Source organism: Ornithorhynchus anatinus, chromosome 6 (assembly GCF_004115215.2).
Source record: "Ornithorhynchus anatinus isolate Pmale09 chromosome 6, mOrnAna1.pri.v4, whole genome shotgun sequence".
In the NCBI taxonomy this organism is placed as follows: domain Eukaryota; kingdom Metazoa; phylum Chordata; class Mammalia; order Monotremata; family Ornithorhynchidae; genus Ornithorhynchus; species Ornithorhynchus anatinus.
Window position 1 is genome coordinate 21,576,844 of NC_041733.1, and position 25,033 is coordinate 21,601,876.

Sequence of the window (25,033 nt, forward strand, 5' to 3'; positions counted from 1 at the left end):
ACACCGGGCATTCCCATTTTCCCTCATCACAAACCCAGAGGGGAGATTTTCCAGAACATAAACTGTAGGAGCTGTGCAGTGGGTGTGGGGATTGTGGACGGATTCAAGTTGGCATGTCTGCCGACTCTACAGCCTCCCATTTCAGGCCACCAATCCAGGATATCACCAAACTGCCGAATTCCCTGAGAAACCCATCATCGCCTCATTCGCCTCAGCCTCCCTGGGAGCTAGGAATATAGACTTTGGGCCCCTTTCACAGTACAGTCACACATGACAAATCCGAGAAAAAGGACACGATGACACAGAACTGTGAGAGGAGTTGGAGATTTATTAGTGTTTCCAATATAATCACAACTGTGAAGACACACAGGTTTGCACAAGACTGGCAGATACATAAATGTCAATTTCCACAAAGCCAGACAATGAATTATTCTACTACCCCTCCCTCCTGCACCCCTCCACCGCCCCATCCGGAAGGCAGCAATCGGCTAGTGTCGGTGCGAGGAAAGGGGTAGCTCAAGAGAAGAGTGGGAGTTTCGTCCACACACACATAATGAAGATCATAATTACAGAGACTAATGAACTGCGCTTCTTTTTGTGTTAAACCCTTCCTTTCCCGCTACCGCCCACAAGCAGTGAGATACAGTAGAAGACACAGTTCACATGGCATTCACCTCTGCTTCTAGGTTACATAGACTGTGAGGTTTGTCTGGTTTCAAGAAATACTACGTACTTTTCTAAAGCACTTCCATACTGCTAGTGAGAGTAGGTTCCAGAGTAGAATCGATCAAGCTGCAAGGAAAAAGGGATTTTTTTTTTTAATCCAGGAGAATGGGAAAGATTCCCCGCTTAATTACCCTCACTTCATATGACTCTCTCCTCTAAGTCGCCATGTCTCCAGGAGGGAGTTGCTCGGTTGGGATCAGGGCCAAGATCCCTATCCTCATCTTCCCTCGCAAGCTGGGAATGTCATTTAGAAAGGAGCTTTTTCATGCTGGGAAGTCGGGGATTCGGTTACCCTGAAAGCCGATGCCCACTACAGCACTCAGTGGAACGGCCCGGAGGGAAAGACTGGGCCTCAGTTGGCCTCTTTCTCATACTGCGAAAGCATCCGGGCCAACTCTACATGCGCGGTTACGCTTTTGATGTACTTTAACAGGCGGCGGGGCCTTGACGCAACTCTCAAGCTCCCAAGGGTTTAGTTACCACTGCAGAAGCACGTCTGCTGGGAAGAAGAGCTGACAGCTAGAAGTTTCTCTACTCCAGGCCCGTGACCTTCTAAGCCAACGTAGCAATAACGTGGTCTCCCTGGTCACCTCCACTGAGTGATTCTGACGCTCGGTGGGTATAATGATCCCGGCTAGCCAGCCACAACTCACCTTAAAGAGGCACGCCAGAAGCAGAAGTATTTGCTCCGGGTTAGAGTCACGTATATGGTAGCATTTGGTCTTCTGGACTTTAGAGAGGGTGAACGCCGTATGAGTGTTTTAAGCTTTGCCCCTCTGGACTATAAGCTTCTTGTGGGCAGGAAGCGCGCCTACCAACTCGACGGTACAGTTCTCTCCCAAACGCCTAGTATGGTGCTCCGCACACTGTAAGCGTTCGATAAATACCTTTGATTCATTGGTGATTGCTTGATCCCCAGTTCAGAGGGAGGGGAAAGCGTGGCCTGACTGCAGAAGATACGATCTAAGCTCATGACCAGAATGTTCTCTATTAATACCTTTTGCTGATGGGCAGAAGACTCAAAACATAAGGTTTCTCTTCCACTTGCCCTCCCAAAGCCTATTCTGAGGGATTACCCGGAGAACATTCTCACCGCAGGCAAATCCTTCACCAACTTTCAGTTCTACTTCTCACTTACTCAAATACATTCAAAATTCCTTTCTGAGTTCCAGGCACTGGAAATTTTGGGGGGGGGGGATCCTCGATGAATTGTCCACTGCTCCCGAGGGAGAGGGACCATGTCAAATTCCCACACGCGTAGTCTCTTCCAGCTTATCCCCCCGGTCCCGTACTCTGCAAAGAGGCATGAGCCCAGGTTTTTTATTGGAAAAGTAGCTAAAGAACTTTCTCGGGGCCCAGCTGCCCATGTCAGGGACACGTGGGCAGTCCAACTGCCCTGGCAAAAATACACTGCGAAGGCATACGGTAAATCACACATCAGAAGGAAGGTGCAACTTCACGTCAGCAGGATCTGCCTGTTGGCACAGAAAATAAAACACCTGAATCTGACTGCTTCTCCTACATAAGTCACTTGAAATAAAACCCAGATGGCCACAGCCAAGAGTTAGCACATTTGATAAAAAAGATAAGCCAATTTTTTTTTTTTAAAGTTAAGGAGTACCTCACTGAAACTCAAGTATACTTCCATTCCTACACAAACCTGGGAAAGGGTGCGGTGGGAGGTGGGGCCCTAAGCAGAAGCTCAAGTACTAACTTTATGAAAGTGGCCACCCAGAATCCTGTGCCATCTTTGTTTTCTGTTCCCATCTTCCTTGGAGTTTTGGCAATCCATCAGGAGTTCTGATGGTGACATTAATAAAATGAGGTGCTTTCCAAAAAGAGTGTTGGGCCTCCGGAAAACTCTGTCAACTAGAGCCTTTCCAGTTATTTCAAAAACCTAGTCACTAAAATTAGACGCTTATCAAATTGCTCCTTGCTCATCCCACATATTTCCCTATCATTGAGACTGTGAACGGCACTCAGCCGCTTCTTTAAAGGGGGTTTGGCTTCCGAAAAATAAACGTAGCATGATTCATGCCCTGAACAGATTAAAATTCTTATTGAAAGCACATCATTTTCTAGCTAACCCAGAGATGAGAGAGACTACGTTACCTCAAGTTTGGCTTGCAGCCAACTGGAAACTCAGTCAGGTTTAAATTCAAGACCTCCCTCGTTTGCTGCAAGAGGGAGGGCAGTCGAGAGAGGGTACCTACCCTCCCCCGCACACACACCATTTGTCTCCGCCCAAGCCCGAAGAGCCGTCCAAAAAAATCAACAATTAAAAGCCGAGTCACTCTCCGGCCACACTTAGTAGCGGCCGATGCCCGTGGAAATGGAAAACCTGAGAAGAAAGGGAACCAAGTGAAATAAATCCCGGGTTCAGCTCTATTCTCCCTCCCAGTAAAAACCCAATGGAACACCAAAACTCCGAGAACACCGAATGGAAAGCGACGGGAGACACTACAGTACTGAGCAGCTCTACATCTATATGTTGATGGGCATTTACCCGAAACCTCTAGCTTTAGTGTTAATTTTTGAAAGTTATCTGGATGTGTATTTATTCTCTCTCCCTACAATCTTTAACTTGGATTTGCAACCTTGCCACTGTTAACCCAGTGGGGAAACCAGTTGCCAGACAGTGAGTATTTAATGACTTCACATTCGTTATCGAGTGAGCAAAACCCTTCTACTCTGTTAGTCTTCCACTTAAGGATCTTAAAGTCCTTTGCCGAAGGCTCATAGTTCACCTCGGTTCCAAGTCACAGATGGGAAACCGAGGTCTAGAGAGGTTGAGGGGCTTGTCTCGAGCCCCAGTGAACCCAGAGCAGAAACTTGGAAAAAACGTAACTGCCGAGTGCCTGCTGTTGTTTTCTAATCACTGCCAATCACTGACGTCTTATTGGATAGAGGCCCTCCTGAGCCAAAGTTCGCTCACCACGAAGAGGAAGTACATTTGGAAAAAAACATTATGCATAGAAGCAGTAGTCATCATCGCCTCAAAGTTCACCCGACAGCATTTAAACTCCATTCACCCAGTACCTAGACGGCAAATGATCATACATAAGACAAAACATTTCTCTTAGAATAGTTTGGCAGCTAGAGCTCTCTCTATATAAATTAAAATTTAAAAACCCTCCAGTGGTTTTTGGAAACGGGTAGTTAATAAATATATCTAGGGATAGTTGTGCCGCAAGACCAGCTTAGGACTATTGCCTCACCTCACCTTAACAACTGTACAAAAATAAATATGGGCTCCTCTGCCCACCAGATGCCATTTTACAACCTCTTTCATGCTCTCTGCAGTTCTCTCTTCTGAAAGAACAGTCGCACAGCAACCTATTCATGACTGGGGGCCGGGAGGAAGGCAAGGCTGAATAGGGGGAAGCTTTGCGTTGAGGAGAACCAGAAGGAGGCCTTCGTGTGGGCTTTAAAGGTCAGTCTGAACTCTCTTGTTCTTTCATGGCCGGGGTCGAATGGGGCCCCTTCCATTGCCGAGCATCTTTGGATTCATCCAGCGGGTGGGGAATTCGGATCCTGCCTCGGGCCTCAATCGGGAATCCCGGGTTGCCGAACGACGGACCACCCCACCCCATCCCGCCCTCCCGCAGCCCACCAACTGCACCGATTCACAAGAGCCACTCCAGAGAAAGGTACAGCACGATGGCCACTAAGGACATGCAGCTATTCAACACAACGGGGAGGAAGACCAACAAGCCAAGAAATTGCAGAGACTGGAGGAGAGCCTTCTGGAGTTTGGTGGAAAACTCAAAGAGTCTGTTCTCAGGGAGCTCTGGCTTTGGGGCACTCACTAGGAGACTGGGATTGTTGGTCAATGGGGACCCTTCTTCCTGACCCCCGGGAGAGGGTTCGACAAAGCCTGCGGGCTCTTTTGACGTGAGCACGTTGGCCTCTGGTAGGCTAATCTGGCCCTGTTCTTTTCCCATCATTTCCAGAGTTGTCAGCTCATTCCCGGACTGAAGGACGCTGCCATCACATGGCTTAAAGGAGGGCATTGTGGTGTAAGAGTCAGTTGTTGCCGTTAGGCCGGTAGCTGAGGAATCTCGCACCTCGGTCATGCAGGGACTTTGACGCTGCAAATCATCAGGTAGCGGGAATTTCTCTTCCTCCCGATCCTGAAAGAAAACAGCCTTTCCTACAACTCTTAGACTTTCCTTCTCTGAACCTTGGACCTCATCGCAAGTGACCTTTACCCCTACAGGCCCCGTTTCGCCTAACGCCGTTGTCGCATCTTCCAAGGCAAAAGGCAGAGTAACGATTTCTGGAGGGGACGCCTGCAGTGCGTCTCCTTCCAAGTTGCAAGGTGATTCCTCAGCACTGGATGAAACGTCCGGCTCCTCATCGCACTCCTTGGTGTCATCTATCAGCTCCACCCCTTGCACCACGTTAGCATAGTGCAGAGTGATTTCTTCGGCCAGGGAACTATTCAAGGCCCTCTCGGGGCCCGTCCACTTCAGAATCAAATCCCGGTCCGTGAGAAGACCGTGTGGATGGGAGTGCTGAAATCCAAAATCTCCAGCCCCCTCGACACCGGAGTCGGACCATTTGGCGTGGCCGGCTTCCTGCAGCTCCGCGGCGCGTAGACGGCTCAGGTGAGACAGATAGAGTTGTTCCAACTCCTTGTCGACGGCGTCTTCGTTCTGGGACTCCTCTGACCTAGCGAGGTCCTTACATCTCCAGGTTTGACTATCCGAAGGCTGCTCCTTGAAAGGACCTTCCGCGGAGAGCTCTCTTCTATTCCAACCCAGTAGACTACGTTGTCCGTTCACGGACCCCAAAACTGCCATCTCTTCAGCCTGCCTCTTGCCACACCCAGCCTGAGGTTCCACCTCCTTTTTCAAATCCTGGCTCCCTTCCGAAACTTGCACCCCTTGGCTTGCCAGGAGACCCTCCTGATCACCCAGGAAGCTCAGCACATTAGGATGGATTTTGATGGCTGGAGCTTGGGGAGACTCGGTAAAAATGACAGGTTTGTCTCTGGAAAACTCCTTTTTCTCTGGGGAGGTGCTCGTCACGGTGACCTCAGGAACCTGGAGCCCGAGAGAATGAGAGGAGAGAGGCGTGGGAAAAAAAAAAAATCAAATTAAATCAGGGTCAGTGCTGAAAAGACACATTGCCCCTTAGAATCTTCCAGCTGCAAACTCTAGAATTACCATAGTCCGTTCCCTCGATAGCAAGAGCTCCTTTAGTCAGTAGCTTCGAAAAAAAAAAAAAAAAGATAAAGCGTTAAGGCTAAAAAGTCTTCCTCAAGTTCATCAAGCCCAGGATTTCAATGAAAATCAATACCGTGTCTTTTCTGGTGCCGGAATAGATCCTATTTCAGAATGGATGACACCACCCACAGCTTCAAGGATAACAGGGTTAGGGAAAAAAAAAGCAACAGAAAACTAGAGTGCGTTTATTCCACTATCATCATCATCAAGCCATTTAAATGACACGCAAGAACTTGGAGACCATGACCCCTTAGGCTGAAAATTCATCTCCTTCTTCCTCTAGTAACTACATCCCATTATGAATTTATTAAGCAGGAGACTCAGAGCACTACTTGAATGCCATTTCTTTCTTATCTATATGCAAGATGAGTTCCTGTCTGACTCTCTTGCTCTTCATGTGTCTAGAGGATAAGGACGACTCGGGCGTTACTGCTAAGGGTTCAGCTCGCTCCCTCTCTGGTTTGCTTTTCAAGAGCCTCAGGAGATGTTGCACTCATCTGCCACCTGAAGGGATGAGATTTTAGATTCATCTAGAGGACCAGATTGGAGAACTAATCCATTTTGGGCGAGGGGACTTCTAAAATGCAGCGGTAAAGGGATTCAATAAGGAACACCTTTCTCCCTCAGTCAGACCTGAACTAAGATCCACGGAGATGGGAGTGGGGTGGGGGTGGGGGGTGGGAGGGGCAAGGTGAGGGATGTTTCTGTACATACTTAGAAATGACATATTATTATAACTACTATATGACGATTAAATAATACTATAATATGCATACAATACATTACATAATAATATAATATACAGTTATATATGTGTTTATTGTAATTCTGTCTCCTCCTCGAGACTGTAAGCTTGTTGTGGACAGGCAACATGCCTACCATCTCTGTTCTACTGTACTCACTTTCATTTATTCATTCATTCAATTGTATTTACTGAGCACTTACTGTGTGCCGAGCACTGTACTAGGCACTTGGGTGAGTACAATACAACAGTAAACTGATAGACTCATCCAAGTGCTTAATACGGTGCTCTGCACACATTAGGTGCTCAATAAATACCACTGATTGGTATTTCATTTCAAGTTCCATTTCAAGTTCCCAACCACTTTATTCTCCTTAATGATAATTCTGAGCATCCCCTAAAATAACTTCATCGCAGTGACTAAAAAAAACTCCCGGCCCTTCCCAAGAGCAAAAAAGATGGAGACTTACTCTTTTCCTAAAAGTTGCATTCTGTCCTACCTTTCGTTCCACCTGCACAAAACAGGTAGTTCGGAGATTGTGGGGGGCACTGTTTAAAAAGCACTTTCCTTTTCTTGCAAGGGGCTGGAGGACAGAGAGGGGTGAGGGGCTCCTGGAGACTGTATAGTTTAAGGAAGATTTTGTCTGGATAAATGATACTCTTATTTAAATGACAAGTTTTCTGATCTTTCCGTTTGCGCTCCAGCTCTAATCTCACAATTCCGCTCCTTGGGATATTTCAATAATGCTAGTTTGTCATTTTCCCTTTCCTTAAGGGATGGGAACTTATCTACTGAATGTGGTTTTACAAAATTCTGCCATGAACATCTTTTCTGGTAGTGTGAATTGAACTTCATGGCTATTGCCAGTTTTTGGGTGTGTCTCAAGTCGGAAGACCTGGCTTCCAATCCCAGCTCTGCCACTCGTCCACTATGCGACCTTGGGCAAGTCGCTTTAACTTCTCTGTGCCTGTTACCTCATCTGTAAAATGGGGATTAAGACTGTGAGCCCATGTAGGACAAGGACTGAGTCCAACCTGACTAACTTGTATCAACCCCAGTGCTCAGTACAGAGTCAGGCACATAGTAAGCACTTGACAAATGTCATAAAAAAAAGAGACCTGGGTGGCAAACGACTTCTCTCCCCCCACTTCTTTGTCATCAATTTTGGCTCTGTAGCCTCACTTTTTGGATCGGGGGATGATCTTTGGCCTTCAAAAGAATTCATCAAAGCCATCCTTCCTGCTTCAGGATTTTATGATAACACCTCAGAATTTATAGCCCATAACCTATCCAAAATCAAGAAAACCAAGGAAATGGAGACACAAATCAAGTTTCGGTAAAGACCGCTAGAGTTGAGAGCTTATATTTTGGTGGAGCGGTTGCTTAAATTCAGGGGGGGAAAGTGGGTTGGCTGGCATACTTGTCGTGCCTCTTACCTGTATCTTTTGCAGCCCTGGTTTTAGAGCTGTGGGTGCTGTTATTTTGCTCAGTACCTCCTTTTCACTGGTCCAGTCTGCAAAAGAGAGAAAAAAGGCCCAGGGTCATTAACCCTCAGGCATCATTACCCTAAAACTTTAGGAATCTTTGAACTTGTAGGAATTTCAGGAGAATTGTAGGAGAAGGTTGTAAGATTCCCCAGCTAGACTGGAAAATCCTTGAGGGCAGGGATTAATCATTAAGCATCTGGGATAGTAAAACACAACAGCCTTGGTAGCTGGATGTTCCCTGCCCAAAAGGAGTGGATCATATCTACTAATTCTACTGTTTGTTTTCAAGGGCCTACTTCACTCCTCTGCACACAGAAGGGGCTTAACAGTATTTACTATTTACTCTGTTCAGAGCCCTGTACTAAGGGCTTCGGAGAGTACAAGGAAATCAGTACCTATGATCCTTGCTTTCAAGGAGCTTACAATATAAAAGGGCAGATCAACGCTAAAACAAATTTCAGAAAGGAGGAAATAATAGAATACGACAGATATACCAATATGTGTTAAGCACTTCCTAGGTGTCCAGTACTGTTCTAAGTACTAAGGTACATAAAAGTCAATCCGGTCTAACGCAATCCCTGTCCCACCGTGGGGCTCACAGTCTTAGCAGGAGGAAGAATAGAAGAATCCCCATTTTACAGTTGAGGAAATTAATCAATCAATCAGGGGTAATGAGTGCTTATTGTGTGCAGAGTACTGTTCTTAGCACTTGGGAGACTACAGTGAGACAGACTAGGGAGATATATTCCCTGGCCACAAGAAGCTTAACTGAGGCACGAAGAAGTTAAGTGACTTTCCCAAGGTCACACAGCAGGCAAGAAGGGGACCCAGGATTAGAAGCCAGGCCTTCTGACTCCCAGGCCTGTGCTTTTTCATCAGGCCACATTGCTTCCCATAAACATCTCATCGTAAGTGTTTTGGGGTGGTTAAGTGCTAAAGCCGCAGAGAAATCCTGAGGGGGCAGCTGAGGGGAGATAAAGCGAGGAGACTAGAAATTAATCAGGGAAATGCCTCCTAACTCTGTCAGTTCTACCTTTTTCTTTTTAAAAATGGTATTTTTTAAGGGCCTACTATGTGCCAAGAACTGTAATCAGCGCTGGGGTAGACACAAGAAAATCAGGTTGGCACAGTCCCTGCCTCACATGGGGGTCACATTCTTAATGCTCATTTTACAGATGAGGTAAGAGAGGCGTAGAGATGTGAAGCGACTTGCCTGAGGTCACGCAGCAGACAAGTGGCAGAGCCGGGATTAGAACTCGGGGTCTTCTGACGCCCAGGCCGGGGCTCTTTCCACTAGGCCACGCTGCTTTGCAATGTTCTACCTAAAGTCTGTCCTTTCGTTTCCATCCAAACTTGAACTTCCCTGGTCCAACCACTGACCACATCCACGGCTTGACTACCGTATCAGCCTCCTTGCTGACTTCCCCGCCTCCTGTCTCTCCCCACTTCAGTCCTTGCTTCACTCTGCTATCCGGATCGTTTGTCTTAAAAACCATTCACTTCAAATCTCCCCACTCCTCAAGAACCTCCCGTGGTTGCCCATCCACCTCCACATCGAACAGACACTCCTTCCCATCAGCTTTAAAGCACTCAGTCAGCTTACCCCCACTCCTCGCTGATTTCCTACTACAACCCAGCCCGCACACTTCGTTCCACTAAGGCCAACCTACTCACTGTACCTCGATCTCATCTATCTCGCAGCCGATCCCTCGCCCACATCCTCCCTCTCGCCTGGAACTCCCTCCTCCTTCGTAAAAGATAGATCACCTCTTTCCCCACCTTCAAAGCCTTATTAAAATCACATCTCCTCCAAGACTAGGCCCTCATTTCCCCTATTCCCTTCTGTGTGGCCTATGCACTTGACTTTTTAAGCATTTGATATTCACCCCACCCTGAGCCCCACAGCATTTACGCTCATGTCAGTGCCTGTCTCTCCCTCTGATCATAAAGCTCCTTGTGGGCAGGGAACATGTCTACCCGCTCTATTATATTGTATCGTCGCAAGTACAGTGTTCTGCACATAGTAAGAGCTCAATAAATACCATTGATCGATTGATTTCAGAGGGGCTTTGAAGATGAGGAGAACAGGGAAGGGGGAAGGAAGTTCCAGGAAGGAGGGAGCAAGAGGGCAGTGGTGAGAGAGACGAGAACGAGGCACAGTAAGTGGGCTAGTAGGTTAGCCTGAGAGGGGAAGCAGCATGATCCAGTGGATAGCGCAAAGGCCTGGGAGTCTGGGATCCTGGGTTCTAATCCCAGATCCGCCACATGTCTGCTGTGTGCCCCTGGGCAAGTCACTTAACTTTTCTGTGCCTCTGTCACTTCATCTGTAAAATGGGGACATGACTGTAAGCCCCACTTTGGACATGGACTGTGTTCACGCTGATTAGCTTGTAGCTACATGCTAACCTGAGCACTTAGAACAGTGCTGGCACATAGTAAATACTGAACAAATACCACTAAAATAAACAGAATAAAAACTGAACTCTGGGGTGTAGAGGGAGAAGAGAGATGGATTTCAGATATATATTATTTCCATCTTGCCTTGCTGCCCACTTGCTTTTCACCTTCGCTCTCCTTTTATCTTCTTCAAATTCAACTGAAAGGGCAATGTTCAGCCATGGGATCCTAATTGTTATGGACACAGAACTTCCCCTTTTACTATAAACCAATGATATTTATTGAGAGCTTACTCTGTGCAGAGCAAGCTACTAAGCACTTGGGAGAGTATAATACAACAGAGGCGATTTTACATTCTGCCAGCTCGTAATCACCTGCAAACTATGAGGCATAAATGGTCAAACGTCTCAATATTGGTAGAGAGGGGCGGCTTTTACCCAGGGTGGCTTTGACTTTAATTGTTTATGGTAAAAACGATTCTAATCTCTCAGAGTTGGTATAGTCCATGATCCATTTTTTTTAAACTACCATCAGAGTTCGAGTTTTCACTAAAATCTTCAGAAGAGGAGGAAAGAAAATCGTGAGTTAAAAGTCAAAGCGAGGCTCTCCCAAAACTTACCAGCAACAGAGATGGCTTCTTCCAAATTCACTCTTCTTAGTCCTTCCTCGTTCTGCCTGTGTGAGGTAAAGAGAGGAAACTGAAAACTTCCTCACGCTTACAGGAACTGACACGACCATTAACCAAGACCAGCTTACCTGTTTTTAAGTTTAATATGCATCTGATTTACAAAAATCAAGTGACTCCAAGAAAGACTACCATCATGACCGACATATTCTGAGAAGTTGCAAAAAAGGATGGGGGGATCTATGACCCTGGGGCATTCACCGGGAAGTGGCACAGAACTACAACACCAGCTTGGGAGTCTTGGGTTTGGAGGGGAAGGCATTCGTATGGTACTTGTTAAGTACTTACTGTGTGTCAAGCACTATTCTCCGTGCTGGGGTAGATCCGAGCTAATCGGGTTGGACACAGTCCCTGTCCCACATGGGGCTCACGGTCTTAATCCCCATTTTACAGATGAGATAACTGAGGCCCAGAGAAGTGAAGTGACTTGCTCAAGGTCACACAGATGAGTGGAGGAGCCAAGATTAGAACCCATGATCTTCTGACTCCCAGGCCCATGCTCTACCCACTATACCTCGTTGCTTCTCACTAGGGGCTTGGCAACCTGCAGAAAAAAAAGCATCTGCTGTTGCTGGGACTTTAAGGATTTACTGGTCTGCGCTACTCCTGCTCCCAAGAGGGCCTCTGCTTCTATTCATTCGTTCATTCTTTCAGTTGTATTTATTGAGCGCTTACTGTGTGCAGAGCACTGTACTAAGCGCTTGGAAAGTACGATTCGGCAATCCCTCCCCAACGACGAGTTCACAGCCTACCCCTCTCTGGCACCTGATGGTGGACAATTTCCAATACGATCTCTTGGATAAGAAGTCTTTCGGGGTAAATGCCACAACAGACTCCAATGCCACTCAACAGAGTGTAAGCAAAGGCTGGGGGGGTCCCATTTCCTTCGTCAACAGAAAGCAAAAAGAGAAAAAGGTGAAGCTAGGTGGGGAGTAGGGAAGGGTTATGTCAAGTTCTCTTTTTCTATGTATGGCACAAATGTCTGACTGTATTTGTTATCAACATTCTACAATTTCGGGCTGGGTGGGCTTAGCCTTGTCTCATGAACACTCTTGATATACACAAGGTCTTAGCCTTGTGAATCAGTCACTCCGGGGGCGGGAGATTCAGCTCCACTCTCCATTGCCAGGGGTTGTTACAATCAAAGGAAAATGAGTCTACTGGCCATGGGACTTCGTTTTGCCTGAAATCTAACTAGATCCTGCAAAGAAGAAATTGGCTGAAAACCATGGATAACTGGAAACCCCCAGTTTGTTCTCAGTTTGATTTGGATCCTTTAAAATGACTTTTTCACCTTGTGGTAGGATAGCCAGGCCTGTTAGGGCAAACGTCTCTCTGTGGGCCAATGTCCCCTAGGATATTCGAACTGCCAGATTGGAAGCGTTTTTGTTAAGGGTTCTGCAAATGCTTGGGACCCACCTGTTAAAAAATAACCAACAACACGGATAATCTAATGGTGCACAGAGAGGGCAGGTGCATTCCCCCGGCCTTCAGAAGCTCATTTTATAGGGGGCCAGAGAGGGGAGTTTAAAACAGGAAAATGGGATAAGTCATCCAAACCTTTACGAGCCAGAAACATCCCTGGAACCCAAACCAATACCAACTCGGGGACTGGGGCAAGGTACTAGATGGGATAAAAGTCCTTGGAGCAGGAAGAGAAACACTTTCACCATGAGGGTGGAATACTAAAGCAGTCCATGCGGAGGAGGTGAGGGGAAGTCGAACAGAGAGGGAAGCGCATCGTGAATAAAGCCCAGAGATGGCAACATCACTGTCAAACGTTTATGAACCCAGATTCTAGCCCAAGGAGACGAATAAGACCAGACAGCGAGCTGCATTTCAGAACAGAATTTGATACCCCGTATATTAGTGCCGCCACGATGAAGGCCAAAACCTTGTTCAAAACCAATTTCTGCCCATGGACTTAATATTGTTAGCTTCAGTAAAATATCCTGAAAGCTTGATTCCTTTCCTTTCTTTACTCTTTCCATCTTCCTTCAGTAACCTACCTCTCAAGTCCCTGTCGTGTCTCTTCACCCACATGTTCATAATTTATTTATATTACTGTCTGTCCCTCTAGACTGTAAGCTCATTGTGGGCAGGGAACGTGTCTACCAACTCTATTGCATTGTGCTCTCCGTAATTTATTTATATTAATGCTGGTCTCATCCTCTAGACTGTAAACATATTGTGGACAGAGAATGTGTCTCTTTATTGTTATAGCGTACGCTCCCACGCGCTTAGTACAGTGCTTTGCACACAGTAAGCGCTGTTAATACGACAATGAATGAAGGGCTTAGTACAGTGCTCTGCACAAAGTAAGCGATCAATAAATGCCATTTTTTGACTGATCTGTCAAATGTGACGAGGAGGGAATTACGGACAGGGAGGGAGGGCGAGGTGAGAGTGAGCACAGTGAGTAGGTTGTCTTGAGAGGAAGGATGAGAGTGACCTAGGATGCAGGGTGGGAGAAGGGTGAATTCTATATGGGCACATCATATCTATCCCAGTGTTTAGTACAGTGCTTGACACAGAGTAAGCATTTAACAAATACCACCATTATTATTATATTGGGTGGAATTCTTCTTTCACCTATTCTCCCTGAGGGGTTCTGGGAACTAGCTCAAAGGGGAATGGTCACGGTTAGATAGGAGGGGGCAAGTTGATCGGGTGCTTTGAAGCCGATGGTAAGGAGTATCTGTTGATGAAGCAACCACTGAATGAGGCGTGGGCAACCTCTGGAGGTTCTTGAGGAACGGGGAGACGTGGACTGAACTTTTTCTTAGAAAAATGATCCAGGCAGCAGAGTGTGAAGTTTGGACTGGAGAGGGGAGAGACAAGGAAGCAGGGACGTCATTGAGGAGGCTGATGCTGAAATCAAGGCAAGATAGGATAAATAGAACAGCATGGTAGCATTTGGATGGAAAGGAAAGATTACATTTTAGTAATGTTGTGAAGGTAGAATTGACAGGATTTGGTGACAGACTGAATTTGTAGGTTGATCGCTGTGGGTAAGGAACATGTCTACCAACTCTGAACTTAATACAGTTCTCTGAACACTGCAGCGCTCAACAGATACAACTGATGGATTGAATGAGAGATGAGTTGAGGATAATGCCAAGATTATGGGCTGAGGAGATAGGGAGGAGAGTGGGGTTTATAGTGCTGGGAAAGACGGGAGGACAGGGCTTGGGTGGAAAGAGGAAGAGCCCTGTTTCGGTCATGTTAAGTCTGAGGCGTCGGAAGGACACCCAGGTAGAGTTATCCTGAAGGCAGGAGGAAATGAGAATGCTGACGAGAGAGGTCAGGAGAATGAGAGGTAGATTTGGGAATCATCCGCCTTAGAGATGACAGTTAAAGCCACTGGAGCGAATGAGTGCTCCAAAGGAATGGGTGGAGATGGAGAATAGAAAGGGATCCAGAACTGGGTCTTGAGGGACTAAAAATATTGGTTCCTTCCTTCCAGTAATGCTCCTTTTCTACCTGCGCAACCGAGGAAAGTTTAAGGAATACGTCAGCGGAGGAAACGTAACTGGATAGATACAAGATTCTTGGGGAAAATAATTTGAGAGGATTCTGAGATTCAGGAGGCATTTGCAAACGTATATAAAGTTAGCAAAAGGGCAGAAAGCAGTGGGGATGCGGGACCTCTCCGCTTTGAAGGATAGGGAAAAATGAATATTCTCATTTACTAAATACAAAATCCTAAATCCCCCAAATTCTCTGTTCGAACTGACAGGCTTGGGGCTAGTCCAAGGAGTAAGTCAGGATGTTTAGGATCTTTGGACAATTTTATCAGCAGTTGTCGGACAAGAACAGGAAACAGATGACCTTTTGTGCTTTAAGGGGGGGACAACTCCAATAGGTGTCCAAGTTTAAGTTAAAGTCACCAAAACAGAAACTTAAGATACTGAAGTAAAACGGTAGATTGACTCACTAGTTGTTAAAGGCGAAGCAGAGTTCTTAGAAAGGGAGGAATGAAATGAGAACAAACTCTACTACTTGCATGTTCACTTAACCGTGCATTAGATTTTGGTAGAACCTCTTTCACAAATTCAAAGGGCGGCTCTATTGAGTAATTTGAACAGGATGCGATGCTTCTGCATAGGAAACAGTAACCCAACCTATGGTTGATAGTCACATGCCGATTATTTTGGCCACATCTGGTCTCCCCTCCAGTCCATAGGTGCCAATTTTTCATTTTGTGTGCAGTGGCAAATAAGGACCGTCCCCCCCCACTGGGTTGTCAGCTCCTTGTGGGCAAGGATCCCGTCTACCAAATCTATTGAACTTCCTCGAATGCTTAGTACAGTAATGCTCTGCAGGCGGCTTTCAAAAGATATCGTCTGATTGATTGAAAAGGGGGCAGGAGGCAGGTCTCAAAGAATGAACAAGAAGGCCTTAAATCACCTCTCTCTCCCTGCTACTTATCCTCGCTCCTCTCCTATTGCAGCCCAGCTCACTCGCTTTGCTCCTCTAGAGCCATTCTACTCACTGCGCCTCGTTCTCATCTCTCTCCCCATCGATTTCTTGTTCACACCTCCCCACCCGCCCCCAACCCCCAATCTGGCAGACCACCACCCTTCTCCCCAACTCCTAAAGACCTTCCCTGATCTACTCTCATGTCCCCACTCAATCGATGGTATTTACCAAGCATTTACTGCATGCAGAGCACTATACTAAATGCCTGCCCACATTGAGCTTACAGCCTCGAGACAGTCCCCACTCCCTACTGCAACTTTGGTACTTCTGTATCACCCGCTTCTGCACTTGTGTATTTATTCCCTAAACACTTGGGCCCCTCCCCGCTAACATCTATGTCCATATCTTTGTTATTTTGCTTCCCTTTCCCTCGAATTTTAGTGTCTGCTTCCCCCACTAAACTTTAAGTTCTTTAAAGGCAACGAACACGTCTACTGACTCTCAAGTGTTGAGTACAGTGCTTGGCAGGAGTAAGTGGCCAATAAATACTACTGATGCATTGATTTGATAAGACAAAGTCACCATCTGGGGTCTTTTCAGGCCTGATAGGACACTCTCCGGTCTTTTCCTCTACTCCCCTTCCTTTCTGTATTCCCTACGCATTTATATTGGTAACCTTTAAGCACTCGATATTCACCCACCCTAGCCCCACATCATCTATGTTCAAATCCATAATTTACTTTAATGTCGGTCTCCCGCTCTTGCCTGTAAGTTCCTTGTGGGAAGGAAACGTGTCTACCAACTCTGTCGTATTCCGCTTTCCCAAGCGCTTAGTCCACAGTGCTTTGCATACCGTAAGCGCTCAACAGATACCACTGATTAACTGATCGACTGGCAGGGATCTGGGATGAGCGAGGTTGGGAGTCCAGGGGAAAGGGCTGTGGGGATGATTGGCCCCGTTGCCCCCGGGGGTTCAGTCTATCCGTCTAAACGAAGACGAGACACAGAACAGGAGGGCGTGTGTGAGCTTTTGTGGGGGTGGAGGCGCCAGAGATTGCTCATTATTCTCCTTGAAACCCAGTCTCTCGATGACGGAAATTCACTTTGCCATCAGGGAACATTAGCTGTTGTTTTAAGGTAGTTTATTACAGATAGTAACTAGGGAAACAAGACTTTGGAGGAGGGGCTGAGGGGGAAAACACTTTTTATTGAGGGCTAACTAAGGGAAGAGGTGAATCTGCAGACTGTCTAGCACCTAGACAAGCACACGTGTTTCATTAGAAAGGTAAAGACCCATGAACAGCATTTTAGAATACTCAACGGAAAAAAAAGTTCTGCAGACTCATTTCATAGGACTCAAATCTACGTTGTCTCTCCATCTCATTTCTCCTTTGTCAGCTCCCCCTTTCAAATACGGATGTTTTCAAAGTGTTCAATCGACCCAAAGTGGGTCATAAACAAGAACTCAGAGAGGAAAATACAGCAGACCCCGCTCAACGTCAACTTAAATTGGTGATACTCCAAGTCTGGCAAAAGACGGAGGAAATTTCACCCCCTACTATGGCGATGCACAGAATTCCAGTTACGGTGAAGCATCTCGTAAGTAAAATGATTAGGTGTATAGGGTGGGGAAGGAAGTGAAGAGGAAATCTGAGGCTTCTACAGCATACTGGAATTGGGTATTTGGGGTATACTTTTTATTCTCCCCATCCCCATTGTTTGAAATCAGTTTTAACCCCTGGAGTTATAAATGAACAAGACCAAGAAGAAAACAGACCAAAAAGAGATTTACAGTTCTTTTATTGGCCGTAAACACCTTTTATAAAGAGGCTTTGGGGGGCTTCTAGACTGCATGCACTTTTGGAAGCTTATTTTTGGGAATCGAGAACCAAACTGAAAAATCTGAACACTGATCTCCATGATTTTTCAACCCTTTCTTCTCCAGAAGCAAAGAAAAAAAAAAATCTATCTTTGTTCGCTTACATGCATCAGTAACTGCTAGTAAAGATAAAGTACCAGTAAAGGATCTCAAATCAACTACAGATTCTTCTGAATAAATGCTGAAGAAGATAGAGTCAAGAGAGTAGAGCTGCCTTCCCAACAGGTTTTTAGCAAACACTAGTTGGCAATTTTCCCTCTCAGGGTTGCACCTGGACAGTTTCCGGTACTCTACCAGTCTCGGCTACGGGAGGTAGAGTCAAGCAGAGGCCTACCCGTTCCATTCCACGCTTGGGCAGTGGCTAGCGAGTAGAAGGCAATCTGCTACAAGTCAATAGTAATAATAATATTTATGGTATTTGTTAAGCGCTTACTACGTGCCAAGCACTATTTTAAGCACCGGGGTTGATACAAGGTAATCAGGTTGTCCCAGGTGGGGCTCACATTCTTAATCCCCATTTTACAGATGAGATCACTGAGGTCCAGAGAAGTGAAGTGACTGGCCCAAAGTCACACAGCTAAGTGGCGGAGCGGGATTAGAACCCATGACCTCTGACTCCCAAGCCCAGGCTCTTTCCACTGAGCCACGCTGCTTCTCAAAAATAAATGAATAAATAATAATAATAATGGCATTTGTTAAGCACTTACTATGTGCCAAGCACTGTTCTAAGCACTGGGGGGGATACAAGGTAATCAGGTTGGCCCACATGGGGCTCACAGTCTTCACCCCCATTTTACAGATGAGGTAACTGAGGCCCAGAGAAGTTAAGTGACTTGCCCAAGATCACACAGCTGACATAGTCACACAGTGGCGGAGCTGGGATTAGAACCCATGACCTCTAACTCCCAAGGCCGTGCTCTTTCCATGGAGTCACGCTGCTTCATAATGTTGGTACCTGTTAAGGGCTTACTATGTGCCAAGCACTGTTCTAAGTGGTGGGATACATACAAGGGAATTAGGTTGTCCCACGCGGGGCTCAGAGTCTTCATCCTCATTTTACAGATGAGGTAACTGAGGCCCACAGAAGTTAGGTGACTTGCCCAAGTTCACACAGCTGACAAGTGGCAGAGCCGGGATTAGAACCCATGACCTCTGACACCCAAGCCCGGGCTCTTTCCACTAAGCCACGCTGCTTCTGTAAAAACAGGTGGGGTAACTGAGGCACAGAGAAGTTAAGTGACTTGCCCAAAGTCGCACAGATGACAAGTGGCTGAGCCGGAATTTGAACCCATGACCTCTGACTCCAAAGCCCGTGCTCTTTCCACTGAGCCAGGAGTCAAAGCTCACCCATGCTGGGCAGCAGCGGCATGGAAAAGAGTGGAGGGCGGAGACTCGAGTTTACTGCGCGGAAGGCGGCAATGGTAAACGACCTCTGTATTTTTACCAAGAAAACTCTATGGATCCGCTACCAGAACAATGGCAGATGGAGAGGGGGGCGTTCTGGGAGAGATGTGTCCGTGGTGTCGCTATGGGTCGGAAACGATTCGACGGCATACGACCAGTTGGCAATTACAAAAGGATGAACGAGACAACTTCCCTACTTTATCTTTTTGCCCCCCGTTCTCAAGTTATCTGGGCACTCTCTCCTCCGATTAAACACTAAGGGATCTACCTGACAAAAATCACAAAAAGCCAAACCTCCTGATGATAGATTCAGGAGGGGCTGAAAAGTGGTCAATGCCATCCGTGCCCATCGGGCTAAACTAGAAAGGCGTCCACAAAGGGAAGCAGCACGGATAGACCACTGACGTGGGAGTCAGAAAGTCATGGGTTCTAATCCCAGCTCTGCCACTTGTCTGCTGTATGACCTTGGGCAAGTCACCTCACTTCTCTGTGCCTCAGTTCCCTCTTCTGTAAAATGGGGTTTAAGAGTGTGAGCCTTATGTGGGACAGGGACTGTGTCCAACTCAATTATCTTGTATCTACCCCAGCGCTTAGAACAGTGCCTGGCACGTAGTAAGCACTTAAATACCTCAATTATTATTATTAATAATTATATCATCCAGTCTCTCAACAAGAAAGAAAAGGATGTGAACTAAGGCTTCTTCATTAAGGCCTTCTAAATACATTGATTAAAATGGGAACAGGAACCTAAAAAACTTACTTAGGGTTGTCAAGGATAAGTTCTGCTTCAGGTAGAACTATTTCTTAGGGCATTTCTGAGAAACACACTACTTTTCATCTCTAGGTCATAGGTTCAAATGTTACCCACACGCATAATGAATGACATGCCATTTCCACCTAACATTGTGAGGTGGTTCAAGGGAAATTTCTAGTTTATTAGCCCACCAGTACTCTCATATAAGAGATATTAACTGGTCTAGACATAGAGGAGTCTAGGAAAGTATCTACCCACCCCCAAATCCTCACATCTTCCTAGAAGATGGGTTAGATGTAAACCATGGGTTAGATTCACGGAACACAGCCTCCTTCTTGGATCCTCATTCTACACCCCTTTTTTCTGATTTTCAAGATTTTTCTTAGCTACCAAGAAGGAACCTGGAGCCACTGAGGCCCAGTGAAGTGCTTTGTGCATTTGGGGACTCAGGCTTTGGCTTGTTTTTCTGTTCTGGTGGAGAGGCGATAGAGACTCTGAAAGTTTTAGGGGCATCAAGAGCAAGTGACCACGTTCAAAAATGTGCAAGCCCTTCAAACGAGAAGCAGCGTGGCCTAGTGGAAAGAGCATGGGCCTGGGCGTCGGAGGGGCTGGGTTCTAATCCCCTCTCTGCCACTTGCCTGCTGTGTGACCTTGTCATTCAATCGTCCTTATTGAGTGCTGTGTGCAGAACACTGTATTAAGCACTTGGGAGAGTACAATGCAACAATAATCAGTCAGAGTCCCTGCCCACGAGCTTACAGTCTGGAGTGAGCTTACAAGGTACTTAATTTATCTGTGCCTCACTTACTTCATTTGTAAAATGAGGATTAAGACTGTGAGCCCCTCGTGGGACACGGACTGTGTCTAACTTGGTTAGCTTGAATCTACGCCGGCGCTAGTACCGTGCTTGGCCCATAGTAACCACTTAGATACATTAAAAAAAAAATGGGAGGGAAATGAAGAGACATACAGCTCAATTCTGTGACTGGGGGCGGCTTCAGTTCCTAAACTGATCTCTTTCGTACCTTTCACTTGCCCTAAATTCCTCCATTTTTTAAGAAAACAAATGTTCTATACTAGTGTGTTGAAAATATTTACTTTTTCTCAAATCTCTACTAGGTTCTTTTCCAGCACTGACTCCTACCTCGTTCTAGTTTTCAGGGTCAGTTAACATGGAGTCAGTTCTGGCTGTTGGACTGAATAAAGGAGACATGGCTGGTAAGGTAATTTTTGGATCACTGGTCCAAGTCATGGAACACAGATTCATTTCTCATAGCTCTCCCAGGCCATTACCAGCTAGGAATGGCAAAGACGTCGGGAATCTCGGTCTTTCTTGATGACGTGGATCGCTGGGACCACCGCCTCTCTCACCCCAACCCTATGGGGGCTACAGCATGGAATTGGTAAAAAGGTATCAGCAAAGCAGCCTGGAGAACCCAGCTCTTTGCTCTCCATTTTTCTCCTAGTGTGAGGAAGGAGTTAACATTCAGCAAGTCGACTTGCTGAAGTATAAAAGAAGGGGCTTACAAGGGTTAAGCCTGAAGTGGATATCTGGGAAAGGAAGTAAACTGAGAACCAGTCAGTCTCTTTAAAGTGGGGAAGAGGAAAACTATCAAAGAGCCTTACAAAGTATAGTTCTTAAATAGTCAAACCAAGATGGACTGTTTTGAAAAGTAAAAAGTTAAAATTTACATGACCAAAATGAACCTACGGAGAACTACTTATTGATCTTTCTGCACGCATGAACTTCTTCTTGCATAGCAGAGATGTAGTGATAAGGGAAACTATCAAAATACAATCTACCCACTTAAAATAATATCACAAGTATTGTCAGGAACCACAGCTTTGGGGGCAGATACTAAAACAATTTCCTGAATAACGTGCTTTTTTTCTTTTCAAAATCACTTTTGCAGTTTAAAAAAATAACCTGAGATTCTGATTTTACAACTTTTTCCTCCCTCTCTAAATATTGGTCTACTTACCTAAACGCCAATAGTCCAAGAATGTTGATATTGAGATATCTTCTTTTCCCTTGGGTTTTGCTTTTTTTTTAAACCACTGTTTCACAGTTCAGTAACACTTATGTGATAATGATGCAACTGGTAGGATGTCTTAAAAGAGTACGGTACTGATGAAAATGAGGGATGGGGGTGTGGAGGGGGGAAGACTTGCACAAGAATGCAATTCCAGACCCCTTAGGCCTTACCCAGTCACTTCTCAAATTGATTAATTAGAAATAGGCTTCACAGGGAAAATGATTTTCATTTCCACCACACCATTTAAGAATAGCCAGTAATCTGCAAGCCCAACAGGAGGTCCAGGTTGGAAAACCTACGATAAATCACATAGATAGAAGTTTTTGAACTGTCCGTGGGCTTCCATTTAATGGTTCAAATCAAAAGTCACCTGCCCTACGCGGCATCCAATGTCAGCTCTCGAATCACTCAACGGCGTTCGAAAAAACCGAGGTACGAAGTCGTTTTGGGACCAAATCTGAGAGAACGGGATGGCTGAACATGTGCCGCTCGCCTCCGTTCTAGGGGGGGTCGGGTACCGGCCTCTAGGCCCGTCCTATCGATTCTTCCTAACCCCTCCGACACATTAAAGCCCACTATAAATAGCCCAGTTGACGCTCTCCGTCCTCCGCCTGCCCCTCTCGCTGACGGACCTCCTTCTGACCTGCCCCGTTCCTCGCTACCTCGACGGGACCGGGCCACGGCAACGACCCAACCGACCTCGGCACGGCGGGCCGTCCGACTCTCGGGCCGAACGCCCGGGACCCGGCGGACCGACGCGCCGGCCTAAATCCGCCGGGCCCCCGGTGGGTTCCCGGGGCCACGAGAGACATCTAAGCGTGGCGGTGGAGGGGCGTGACCCCCGACGTGATCTTGAACCCGAGCAGGGCCCTACGGCGCTATCCCTGACGGGAGGGACCGGGGCGGTCGTTACCTGTTTCTGACAGGTTTCATACAACTCTTCAGCCGCCTCGTCTCGACCTCCCGGGCAAGGGGCTTCGGCGGCGGCGCGGGCGGCGCCCCTCCGCTCGTCCCCCTGGCCGCGGCGGTCTCCTTCAGGACCACGGTGTAGTTCTTGCCCTGGTTGTTGGCCCAGTAGACGGCGTCGGGCGTCTGGTAGCGCACCACGAAGTCGACGCGGGCCCCGTCGCGGGGAGCCGGGCCCTCGCCCCCTTCCCGGCCAGGGGCGTCGAAAGCGAGCTGGAAGGCGAAGCGGTCGGTCTGGCCGCCGTCGGGCGAGCCGCCGGGCACGTAGTGGGCCGGGTGGTCGTGGTAGGTGGCCCAGCGGTCGTGCGTGGCTCGCACGTGGACCGACTTGTGGTAGGAGAGGTTGAGGACGCGGATGAGGCCCCGCAGCACCGGGCCCCGGTGGTCCCCCGGGTCTTCGGGGGGCAGCAGGTCCTCCAGCTCTACCATGGCCCGGCGCAGGCGCTCCAGCCGGCCCGGGGCCGGGGGCAGCACGAACCCGGGCAGGAGGTAGAAGGGGGGCACCTGCGGGCCGGAGGGGGGTCCCAGGGCCAACTCGGGGGGGGGACTCGTCCTCGGGGGGGTCCCCCCAGGGCCGGTAGCGCCTCAGCTGGGCCAGGGGCAGGCCCAGGGCCTCGTCGGCGAACAACACCCGCCGCAGAGGGTGCCGGGAGTGCGGCCTAGCGGGGGCCGCCGCCGCCGCCGCCGCTTCGGCCTCGTCGTCCGAGGTGACCGGGGTGTCCCGGGGGCGGGGAACCGGGGAGGAACGGGGGATGAGCAGCCGCCTCTCCACCTCCTCCTCCTCCTCGGCCTCCTCCTCGCCCGCCGCCGCCGCCGCCGCCGCCGCCTGGGGCTGGGAATCGGCGTTGGGGGTGGGAGGCGGGGGGAGCCGCAGGGGCGGCACCAGCGAGGCCGCTCGGGCCATAACGGCGGCGGCCCACTGACGACGACGAGGAGGAGGAGGCGGCGGTGACCGGAGCGGAGGAGGGCGGAGGCAGGGAGAGCCGACGGGAGAGGCGGGAATGGGGGCGGTGCGAGCCGGGAGAGGAGGAGGAGGAGGCCCGGGCCCAACGGGAGACGGGAGAGAGGGCGGCGCCAGGGCGAGGGCCGGGAAGGGAGGCGGGGCCGGACTCCAATCTGCCCTAAGGGAGGAGGAGGAGCAGCAGCAGGAGGAGGAGGAAGAAGAGGAGCAGGAGCAGGAGCAGGAGCGGGGGGGGGGGCCTCACGACCAGGAGGGCGGCAGGAAGGGACAGGCCGGGAGCGACCTTCCCGAAGGAACGGGGGGTTGCGAGGTCATCGCTCACTCAATAGTATTTATTGAGCGCTTACTATAATAATGGTGGTATTGGCTAAGCGCTTAGAACAGTGCTGGGGGAGATCCAGGGTCATCAGCTGGTCCCACGCGAGGCTCACAGCCTTCACCCGCATTTTCCAGATGAGGTCACTGAGGCACCCACAAGTGAAGTGACTTGCCCACAGTCACACAGCTGGCCAGAGGTGCGGAGCACTGTACTAAGCGCTTGGAATGGACCGTTCGGCGACAGATAGAGACAATCCCTGCCCGATGACGGGCTCCCGGTCCCCATAATCATAATAACGTTGGTATTTGTTAAGCGCTTACTACGTGCCAAGCCCCCTTCGAAGCGCTGGGGAAGATACAAGCTTGTCCCAAGCAGGGCTCACGGTCTTCATCCCCCTTTTACAGATGAGGTCACCGAGGCCCGGAGAAGTGAAACGACTTGCCCACGTTCACACGGTTGACAAGAGGCGGAGGCGGGATTAGAACCCGTGACCTCCGACTCCCAAGCCCGGGCTCTCGCCGCTGAGCCACGCTGCGACCCCAGGGGAAGGCAGAACCCTCGGCAGGCCACGACGGGATGGGCGACGTGGCCGACATCGGCACGGTGACCGGCTCTGTTGGACCAAAAGGGCGAAATCCTCGAGTCAGATGGTACAGCACAGACATCCAGTCGTTTTCAGGATGTCAAGAGCTGAGAGGGTGTAGTCTTTGGCATCCGACGTGGCCAAAGGCCAGGAAACCCGGGGGCAAGGGGCGTCGACAAGATGGACACAAATAATAATAATAATGTTGGTATTTGTTAAGTGTTTACTATGTGCCGAGCACTGTTCTAAGCGCTGGGGTAGATATAGAGTAATCAGGCCCCCCGTGGGGCTCACAGTCTTAATCCCCATGTTCCAGATGAGGTAACTGAGGCACAGAGAAGTTAAGTGACTTACCCAAAGTCACACAGCTGACAAGCGGCTGAGCCGGGATTAGAACCCATGACCTCTGACTCCTAAGCCCGTGCTCTTTCCTCCGAGCC

General features: G+C 48.3%; 1 protein-coding gene across 1 annotated transcript; it reads right to left on the reverse strand.

The window, feature by feature from the left end:
• Nucleotides 1–308: 308 nt before the first annotated feature.
• Nucleotides 309–23,675, reverse strand: PPP1R3F (protein phosphatase 1 regulatory subunit 3F). The gene is given in 5 exon segments (XM_029067076.1): nt 309–5,774; nt 8,137–8,213; nt 11,204–11,259; nt 22,678–23,228; nt 23,230–23,675. Coding segments are annotated over 5 exon segments (2,511 nt in total). The 5' UTR covers nt 23,635–23,675; the 3' UTR covers nt 309–4,352.
• Nucleotides 23,676–25,033: the final 1,358 nt, after the last annotated feature.